The sequence below is a fragment of the Strix aluco genome, chromosome 1 (genome assembly GCF_031877795.1).
Source record: "Strix aluco isolate bStrAlu1 chromosome 1, bStrAlu1.hap1, whole genome shotgun sequence".
NCBI classification, from domain to species: Eukaryota; Metazoa; Chordata; class Aves; order Strigiformes; family Strigidae; genus Strix; species Strix aluco.
The window spans coordinates 152,435,073-152,445,656 of record NC_133931.1 but is presented as its reverse complement, the minus strand read 5'-3'; the positions used below and the strand labels follow the sequence as shown (position 1 = coordinate 152,445,656).

Here is a 10,584-nt window from a genome sequence, read left to right as displayed (position 1 = left end):
GTTGCCATAGGATTAGTATGACCAGCTGTCCTCACTCCCGAGGATGGAAATCACCGTGAGGAGAAGAGTGATTTATGCTGGAATTGCCCCAGAACCAGCAATTTGAGCCCAGGGCTGGGAGCCACCCTCCATCTCCAGCCATCAGTGTAAGGAAAAGGGGGGCAAACTCCAGGTCAGCTACTGCTGCCCCTCAGTCCTAGGCAGGTCCCACAGCTGAAGGGGGGTGCCACCAAGCCGCCCCGCATGGGCACAGACTGAAACCTGATCCTGCAACCTAAATTTGGGAGCTGGGCAAGAGCAAAGGCACAGCCACACACACTGTGGGGCTGCTGTGCACAGCACCCCCCTTTTGGAGGGGGAGTGTCCCAAAAATAGAGGTCCAAACCTATTGCGTTGGAAGCTGCCCTCAAACTGTGGCTGTCTAAGGGCAAACAAGAGATCACTGCCAGGGCAGAGGAGAGAAAGCGGCTGGCTCTCATGGGATGGCTCTGCCCACAGCAGGCAGGGCTGCCCGGCAACTGCCTCCAGTCCCCACAGGGCGTAGGGAAATGGGTGTCCCCACAGCAAGGGTCACCCTCCAGAGGGGACCCTGTGCAGAGCTGGGAAGAGGTAGGCATGAGGCATCAGCCTCATCTCTCATGGAGAAGCAGTGATGGTAGGACAACCCCGCCAAGACCACCGTGGGACTGGTTTTTTGAGGTGTAAGAGTTGTCCTACACTTTGAGCAAGGACTACTCTAGAAAAAAAAAAGCCCGCTGCCCCCCCCCCCAACCTGCACTCAGGCTGGGGGGTCACAGCAGCCACTTGCAGTGGGGATAAACCAGAAATCTCCATGCAGGGCCTTGCATCACGCCATGTCAGGGACCGGGGTGCTCAGTGTCCCCACGGGCTCCCTCCACCTCTGTTGGTGCTCACAGCATCCCTTGCAGGCAGCCCTGCCGAACCTGGGCAGGCTGGCCCCTCTCAGTTCCCTCAGCTACCCAAATGCAGTTTCACATCTCACGTTGTCGTTGCCATCACTGACGCGAGATCAAACTTGTGGCATTTTGCTAAAAGCCGTAGGAAATCATTCCAGCTACACTCACAGCCTTTCCTTATGTTTAGCTTAGCAGACTTTCAGTACATTCATTCCCTTTTTTTTTTTTTTTTTTTTTTTCAAACAAAAACAAGCAGTCTGCTAAGAAATGCAAACCCGCTGGGATGTTTTCAGCCTTGGCCAGAGCCGCCTGAGCCCCCCCCGGGGCCGGGAGGCTGCCTCTGGCCGGGGCTCAGCGGGCGGCTTTCTGGGACAGCCATTTCTGATTTCAAGCCGGTGTTAAGCCGGCTGTCTGAGGGCAGAGCGGAGTCACTCCACCTCTGCTCGGCACTGGACGGCAGCAGCATGGTGCTCCGGGGAGCCTGCATCCTCCTCCTTTGCCTCCTCTCCCTCACCCAGGTCTCCGGCCAGCAAAACGGCAAAGTCCGACAAAAACCAGTGGCTTCCAAGAAAGGTAAGGAGCAGTGGCACCTTCCCTGCAAAGAAACCTCGAGGGGTTTGGGGGGGATGCAGTTAGCCCAGTCATTTGGGCATTTAACAGTGTTTTAATGAAACTTCTAAAAAAAGCATCTAAAAACCTAATAACGTGTCTTTTTTGCCCCCCCCCCCCCCCCCCCCCCATGGGAATAATTCTGTAGCCCTTCTGTAAATTGGTGAGGATATTGAAATATTTTTGGTGGGTTCCTATTCTGAATAAATTTGATGGGACAGCTTGGTCTGAATTTCAGAAGGCAACAGATTTTCCATGTTATCTCTAAGGTTTGCCCCAAACTTTTCCTCTACTGAAATCTCTGTTTCTATGACCCCTACCCCTTCTCATTCACTTCTCAGAAGCAAGTAAGTGGCAGATGACAGACTGCTGTTGTAGATTTGGAGACGTGTAGGTAGATAATATGTAATCCATTAAATATCAACATGGATCTTTATTTTAAAAACCTTGCCCTGGGTGTATATGAAGCCAATGAACGAGCTCTGACTACTCAGGCTTACCAGAGGGCAATGCATACAAAAAGGTGCCTAAGTTTTTTTTTCCCTTAGTGCTCTTTTTTTTCCCTTTTCTTCTCCTTTTTTGCTACTGTCCCATCCTTTCTCCCTCCGATTCAATGCACATTAACTATAGGAGAAGGCAGGTAAGGAAGTGGCTTGTGTTGCAGCCCGGCGACGTGTGAGCCTGCCTGCCTGATGTGTCCAACTGCAGTCGCGTGGGCTTGGACTGCTTCTGGCGGGCGCTTTCCTATTTGGAACAAAGTGGGGAGCGAGGAAGAAGCATCCCAGGAATTCTCTTGGCTGAGCTGCTCTCTATGCTCACCCGGTGGCTATTTTCATCAGATCCCACCCTTGAGAATTTTTTCCTTTTTCTCCATTAGATCTTTCTATGAAATCATGGCATAGCTGTTATTCCACATCTCTAGTTTGTGGCTGTTTTCTAGAGCAAAAGATACCCTCTTAGGTTCATATAGGGTACATATGTGCATTGCACTCACTGGAGGCACCCGGAGAGAGAGCTATGTTTCTTAGAGAAATCTTACTTTTATCTCTGTATCACTGCAACTGCTCTTTGTAACTGATTCGTGACAAGAAGTGGGAGAAAAATCACCTTTGTGATAGAAAAATTGGGCTCTGATTTAAAAACTTTTGAGGGGGGTGTCCTGAAAATCAAGCCATCTGGAACAGCTGGTGACAATTTTTACTGAGAGCTTGGGAGTTTCTTTTCAAAGGAGAGGTCAAGTTTTCTGTGGGGAAAAGGAAAAAAAACCAACTTGGCATTTTTTGGCCAGCCACATCCAACCCCATGGCAGGTCAACTGCCCTGACTTTACTGGAAACTTCCAGCATGTCTTAGTTAAACTTTTTCTCATTTTTACTAACATCAGGGGTGTAGAAAGAGGGAGGAAAGTGCTAAAAATTCCCCATGAGGCTCCTCTTCACTCCCAGCCCCTCACCACATCCAAGCCTGCCTGCCCACCCACCACAGGAGCCAGGGCTCTGAGCGAGGGCAGGATGGCCCCGGCCCCATCCCCATCCCAGGCCCCCGGCGCCTCTGTCCCGGCTCACCCCCTGCCCTTTTCCGGGGAGGGTCGGGCAGGGTGAAGCCGCTGGAGGGTTGGGGTGTTTGGCTGGATTTATTTTTTTTAAATCTGTGCAGCCAAACCACAGATGTTAGAAAAGAAAACGATGATTTGAGCCAAACTTTTTCTATTTTTTTTACTTTTACTTTGTTTTTTTGTTTTCTTTTTTCTTCTTTTTTGTAATTATTGCTTACATTTGGATCTGCTTCCCAACAAAAATGGTGCTGTTTCAACATGAAAAAAGCCAAACCATAGCATTTAGAAAATGCTGAGACAGCACATTCACTTTGCCTGCTGTTGGGTTCCCTCCCCCCCCCCAAATTGCTCCCCAGTCATATTTCCAGATGCAGCGGTTCAGCAAACTGTCCCTGAACCCTGATGTCTTGGGGGGCAGGCGGGATTTGCCCTCCTCTGGTGGCCCCGGGGGTCTTGCCCAGAAGGGTGCCCAGGGGAGGTGAGTGATGACACCCCTGCCTGGGGTCGATGGCACCCTCCAGCTTGGGGGTACAGGCTGGGGACCCACCACCCCTGGGGAGGGGGCCCTCCCCTTGGTCACAGCTGCACTGGGGTGCTGAGGGCACGGGAGGGAGCATCTTTGCATAGCTCTCGCATGTATTTTTAAGGTAAACGGAGATGGAAATTTGAGTCCAGATGCTTAAATCAGTGGATAGGGACTGATTTGGGCTCCACTCCTGTAATCTTGTAGTCTGGGTGCTCTTCCCTGAAAATGCCTGTGAACATTTACACTGATCTAAACCCAGTTGTTGTGGTTTGAGCTCAGAGGACAACTGAGCACCATGGAGCCACTCATTCTCCCCTTCTCCTGCAGTGCTGAGAAGGAGAAAATAAAGCAAAAGGCTCAGGAATTGAGGTAAGGGCAGGGAGAGGTGACTCTCCTGTTATGGTCACAGGCAAAAGACAGACTCCTTCAGGGAAGAAAAAATAACATAAATTTAATACAGTCACTAACAACAACAACATGTAACAGACAGAGTAGGACTGTGAGAAGCAGTACCACATCTTGAAAACACCTTCCCCCATCCCTCCCTTCTTCCCAGGCTCAGCTTTGCTCCCGATATCTCTACCTCCTCCCTCCAGCAGCACAGGGGGCAGGGAATGGGGGGTGCAGTCAGTCCCACCTCTTCTTCCACCTCGGGGAGGGGGGAACTCCTGGCACTCCTCCCCTGTTCCAGTGCAGTCCCCCTCTCACAGGAGACAGTCCTCCACAAACCAGCTCCGACATGAGTCCCTCTCACAGGCTGCAGCGTTTCCTGGGCTGCTCCAGCGTGGGTCACCCCACCAATCCTCCCAGTGCTGACCTACAGCTTTTTCTCTCCTCAGAGTCCTGGCCTCCTTCAGTTGCAGCCACCTGATCCAGCGTGAGGTTCTCCATGGGCTGCAGGTTGTCATCTGCTCCACCATAGACCTCCATGGGTGGCAGCCCTGCCATCTCACCACAGGATACAGGGGGGCTCTACTCTGACACACTTCCCCCCCTTCCTCCTCCTTCCTTCTACTATCTCAGTGTTTGCATAGGTGTCCTCCTTGCAACTTTTCCTCACAACTCCAACTCCTCCTCCCAGGTTCCCCTTCTTAAATATGTTATCACAGAGGTGCAGCCACTATTTCTAATCAGCCTGGCCTTGGTGCAGAGGCAGGTTCAACTTGGAGCCAGGAGAGCTTTAAGAAGCTTCTTACAGGGGGACACCTCTGTAGCCCCCTCCTCTGGTACCACTGCCACTCACTCAAACCCAGGACATTAGTGCAGGTGTGTTTGGTCCCCTCCTCTGATGACCCGACTTTTTCAGCTGGAACATTCAAGGAGATGCCTGGTGTCAGACATTGCAAACCAGAGGGATGCTCGCCCCCCTGGGGGAGAGAAACCTGTTCGGATGGAAACAAACCAGATGGTGACTGCCCAGGCAAAGCTAAGCAACCCAGATAATAGATCCAGATTTCACAGGGATAGTTAAATAATGAAAATTAAGTACAGAGGGATTTGTTTGTTATGCAGCGTATAATTAGAACAAGGGAAAACGGGTGAGAGCTCCCATTTGCAGCATCAAATACATTACTGGCCAGGCTTTCAAACCAGCAGACTATTGCAACCCACATCCTTCTGTGAGTCTCCTTTTCATCTCGCCTATGCCTGCGCTTAATCCTGCTGCTCACAGTTAGCTGCACAAGGACCCACTCCAGCTCCCACAGGCAGCATTGGCAACCCCTACACTGGCTTCAATCGCAGCAAACCCAAGTTGTAAAAGCATTGGTCACAGGCTTCAGGAGGTGAGCCTTGAGGAAACGACAGTGCAGTAACAAAAACCTCTGCTAATAAAATAGAAAATTCAATGTCTGTTGATGTAGTCGCAGTACTTGCTTTGTAGCTGAAGCACAAATGAACCACTCCCGGTTCTCACCAGGACATCCTGGTGAATCTGCTGCTGTAGGAATATCTTGTGGCCCAGGATTTGGAAGTGAGGTGGTGAAAAGGGACAGGGCACGTAGGTAGTTATCAAGGAGACATGTTACCTTGCATGGCAGGGACCCTCTAGATGGGAACCCAGCAGCAAACCCGGCTGGAGCAACGTAAGGAGCTGCCCCAGCAAGACTCATTGGCAGTGTCCTGCCATGGCTCTCAGGTGTTACTTAAACCTAAGCGACATTTGTTCTGCTGCAAGACAGACTTACATGGAAAAAAAACCCCAGCATTAATTAGCTGTTTCCCACAAAGTGTTTTTATCAAAGGCAGCAAAATAGTAACTAGTGCCTCAGTGTTAAGTGAACCTATTAAAATTAATTGAGCAATGAGTAATGCCCTCCTCCTGATGTAGCTGGCTTTTCATATTCATGGTAATCTTTGGGCTAGTGGTTTTGGTCGCATCCAAGCTGCTTCCCGACTTGCCTGGCTTGGTGCCCTGGCTTCCCATCTCATTGACCCTCAAGGAAGTCCATCCTGCTGCATTCATGGGCAAATTGTCCCCTTTGCTCTCACCCCATGAGGACTACCAGATGCTTGCAAGGTAAAGCAGTTGGAGCAGCAGAGATCACGTAATGAATACAAATGCCTCGATGTTCGATCTCCCACCACCTCCAAGGTATAATGGTCCTTTTGCTCCTAGACAGGAGAACTCCAAGTACCAATTAATAGCTGGTTGGAGCTGTTGCAGAAGGAACTCACCTAGCAAGACGTAGGCTTTAGTAGCAGGCTGCAACCAACTCCCCAGCCAAGGAGGCGTCTTCTCATGGCAGGGGAGCAGCTCTGGCCAATTTTTGGGTACCTGCACCACGGATGCTGAAGGCAGAGGCAGGGCAGAGGCAGCTGTGAGGGCCTGAGGGATGGTGTGGTTGGTGGCCTGAGGGATGGGATGGCTGGTGGTGCAGGGACAGATATAGTGTAGGTACTGCAGCCCTTCCAGCCCCTTCTTCTTGAGCGTCAGCCTGGTGAGCAAAGTGCTTTCTTGTCAACACACCCCTAAGAGCAGACTAATGTGGGGACACAGCAAGGAGAAGATCATGTGTTAGGGTGTTTAAGGGAAGCCAGGAGGGTGTGCTGTGAATAGAGAGAGGGAACGCATGTTTTTGAGGATGAAAAAAAATAATCCTATTCATTAGCAGCTTTAAGTTCCCCACAAAACACTCATGTGTGGCAGGACTCCTGCTCCAGAGGGGCAGCATCAGATACTGCCCTCCTGCATTTTGAGAACTTGACCCCAGTGCAGCAGCACCCCAGGTGAGTGCCCTACACAGGGCGCCAGAGACGAGCCTGCACCTTGCGACGCTCACGGGTGCGACCTCCACCCCAGCACTGTAGAGGCAGCCCAAGGGGAGACCCCCACCCCACAAAGCCCCACGGGGTGCAAAGCCCCAAAACCCAAAGTGGGAAAACAGAGTTGATGGTGGAAGCAGGCTAGCAAGCAAAGGCTTGGTCTGATGGATGTGCAAGGGCACAGGCATTGACTTTGCAAATCCCTTTTGTTTGTCTTTCTCTGAGGGCAGAGAAATGGGGAGTTCTGATGATAGGAACAACTTCAGCTGCCTCCCTGGGGGACACAGCCCATGTTTATGCTCCTCCCTTGTTTTTTCCCCACAGATGGTGTGAGCCTGAAAATGATTGAAGACCTAAAGGCCATGATTGACAACATCTCTCAGGAGGTTGCTCTACTGAAGGAAAAGCAAGCACTTCAGACAGGTAAATGACTCGCTGAAGAAGGCATGGCTTTTGCTTTGAGAGAGGAGCTGCTTATAAAGTGGCTACAATTGCTCCACATGTTTTGACAAGAGATGCCCAAGTGCCTTGCAACAAGGAGTCCATCACAGGGAGAGAGGTTGGGGGATCAAAGCAAAATGTGGTCTTGCTGCAATTCTTCCAGGCAGCTGAAGCTCCTCAGGCAGTTAACGACACGAGTTGTGCAGCGTATGGCCTCCCTCTTTATGTGCTAGAGCTTCCCATTTGTAAAGCTATGGATATTTCTATGACACTAAGCCAGATGTTCATTTTCCTTTATGAGTTAGAGGGATGGATAATGGATTAGTCTGTACTTCAGTCAAATGTAGCTTACTCTTTTGCCTGAAATCCAATAAAATAGTGACCTGGTCTCTTATACATATCATGATATTGTGCAGGGAACCTCATGGAGGTCAGTCCCACCATGCTTCATTGAACACATACAGAGGACAGTCCCAAGATGTTCATCTTCCAGCCATGTCCCACAGTTATTCTGTGCAAACTCCACCAACATCTATAAGAGAGGAATTTTCAGAACACGAAACAGAAATGAGATGAAAATGCAAGTTAAGGAGAATTTTTTCTTTAAAAGAAAAGGAACACAAGCAAAATCAAGGCTTTAGATCCAAGCTCACATTCATTGGTTTGGATATTAATGCGTGGCTCTGATTAGTTATTGTTTGGCTAGAGTACCCTGCACTCTCAGGGTTTAGAGCTTAAAAAAAAATAAAATAAATTGCTATTCTTAACAATAAAATTAGAGGCAAATAGAAATTTCCTCTGAAGACCTCAAGCTGTGCAAGCACAACACTTCTGATCAAAGCCTATTAAAAAAGACATTTTTCTCATGCTTGCATAATTAAGATGACTGAATTGAAATTGCAGACTTTTTTCCAAAACACTCCAACACCACGGCAGCGCCCACAACCAACCCTGCCTCTAAAAAAACTTGTCAGAGAACGGGTAGCAGCAGCTGGGGAAGAGAAAGGCCAGGGTAAGGGGCAGAAGGACCACACAGAGGTCATCTGTCAGCGGCAGAGCCCAAGAGGGTGGCAGAGGTACCCTGAGATCCATTTTTCCCTATGGTTTGAAGACAGGGAGGGCATGTCCCCGCAGCCATGCCCTGCGTAGGAGGGAGAGGGCCCCTGGGCCTCCCGTGCTGCTGAGGATGGCACTGCGGATTGCTGCGCAGCCTAAGAAATGAAGCTCATAGTTCAGCCGCTGTGTTTGCTGCTGCTGCCTCTTCCTGGGTGGTGTTTTTAAAACTAATTCCCTTTCTTTTTGTTCTGTTTGTGTGGTAACCTCTCAGTTTGCCTGAAAGGCACCAAAATTCACCTAAAATGCTTTCTTGCATTTTCGGACACCAAGACGTACCACGAGGCCAGCGAAAACTGCATCTCGCAGGGCGGCACGCTCAGCACCCCCCAGAACGGGGAGGAGAATGATGCTCTCTACGACTACATGCGCAAGAGCATCGGCTCCGAGGCAGAGATCTGGCTGGGCCTCAACGACATGGCGGCGGAGGGCAAGTGGGTCGACATGACAGGCGGCCCTGTCCGCTACAAGAACTGGGAGACTGAAATCACCACCCAGCCTGACGGCGGCAAGCTGGAAAACTGCGCAGCTTTGTCAGGGGCCGCAGTCGGCAAGTGGTTCGACAAGAGGTGCAAAGACCAGCTGCCCTACGTCTGCCAATTCATGATCGTGTAGCGGCAGGGCCTCTCCCCACCCGCCCACAACCTGGGTCTTCCCCCTTGGCAGCAGGATTATAAAGCTATAGGTATGTGTACATGTACGTATGCACGCACGCGCGCACGTGTTCAAGTAGAGTCACTCTTTGCAACGAGAATCGTCACGGCTCGGTGTCGGATTAGAGAACATTAGAGCATTTCATTTGGCCACATCCAGCCCCGTTAGAAGCTGCATCGTTCTTACTAAGGCATGATTTATAGATATATTTTTTTACACAGGGAATTTATGAGGATGGCTCGGTTGTTTCGGCAAAGAACCGGTGCAGCAGTCCAGCCTGGCAAACAGCTGCTTTGGCTGCCCAGGGCTTTTCACATCTTGTTGAGCTTTGTTGGGACACCAGCATAGCTAGTTCCTGCTTTCTTCTCCTGTTTTGCTCCCCCACAAGCCCTGGCAGCCATCTGTGGGAGCTCCTTGTTCTTCACAGTGCCCTGATTCAGGCTCCTAGGGATCAAGGTTCTGTCTTGACAAGCAGAGGGAGTTACTCCTGCTTTGCATTGAGAGATACAATCGGGCTTGTTGGCTGAGTACCAGCAGCTCAACGGGTTGTCCGACTAGTCCAGTTATGTGTATGAATGAATTAACAAGTAACAGGCATGGGTTGACTTACCGAGAAGGCGGGTGTCCTTTCCAGAAGCTTTCCCTGCTTTGTTGGTCCTTTTCTCATCAGCCAGAAGCCAGTTTCACTGATTTAAGTGGGAGAGTGAGACCCACTGCCAGATCTTTTTAAAAAAAATTAAATCCCATCGGAAGCTTTATTTATGCTCCAGCATCACAGGGGAAGCAGGGATGACTTGCAGCATAGTCAGTCAAATATATTCCTGGAAATAGAAGATGAAAGTATTACATAAATAACACAAAGTAATGCTGCCATATAAAAAAGAACTGTGTATCGAAAACGAACCCCAGAACAGCTCACTTCAGCAACTTCAGGAAACATCTGACCTGTTTAAGTGATGGAAACCCAGCTGATAGTACAGTCTTTGTTGATCCAGGCACAGTCCTCAGCAAACATAAATTTGCTGAGTACTGTTTGTGCCTATAAAGTCATGCCCAGCTGAAGGTCTGGCCTCAGTAATTCTTGGCTGAGAAAAAGGTTAAAGAAAAAAAAAATAAATTGTAATAAACAGCAACGATGGGAAAGAAGTGCAGGCCACCCCAACAGCTTAAGGAAGCTTTGCGGGCTGTTGGCTGAAAGGTATCAGCAGTTCTTTTGCTGTCCAGTGCTTGGTTCGGGTCACATCCCCTGCACTGTCAGGTTGGGCATGTCAAGACATGATGCGCATGGGGAGCCCATGGAAAAGGTATTTCAATTTGCTGCTTTGTTTAAAAACAGCATGATGGTGGGTATTCCAAGATGTCTAGTGGGAGTCAAGCTGGAGGGACTGAAACACACACGCACATATAAATGCAGGGTGCACGCTTCCGAGGCTGTCACTATTGCCAAACTCTCTGCTGTTCAAATGACTATAAAATAAAATATATATATATAGCTTGCTGAAGGAA

The 10,584-nt window shown here is 49.7% G+C and overlaps 1 protein-coding gene across 1 annotated transcript; it reads left to right on the top strand.

Moving 5' to 3' along the window:
- Positions 1-1,165: 1,165 nt before the first annotated feature.
- CLEC3B (C-type lectin domain family 3 member B) lies at positions 1,166-10,584 on the top strand. The gene is made up of 3 exons (XM_074840654.1): positions 1,166-1,490; positions 7,195-7,293; positions 8,639-10,584. Exons 1-3 carry the CDS (start codon positions 1,382-1,384, stop codon positions 9,037-9,039), a joined length of 609 nt encoding a protein of 202 aa, XP_074696755.1. The 5' UTR covers positions 1,166-1,381; the 3' UTR covers positions 9,040-10,584.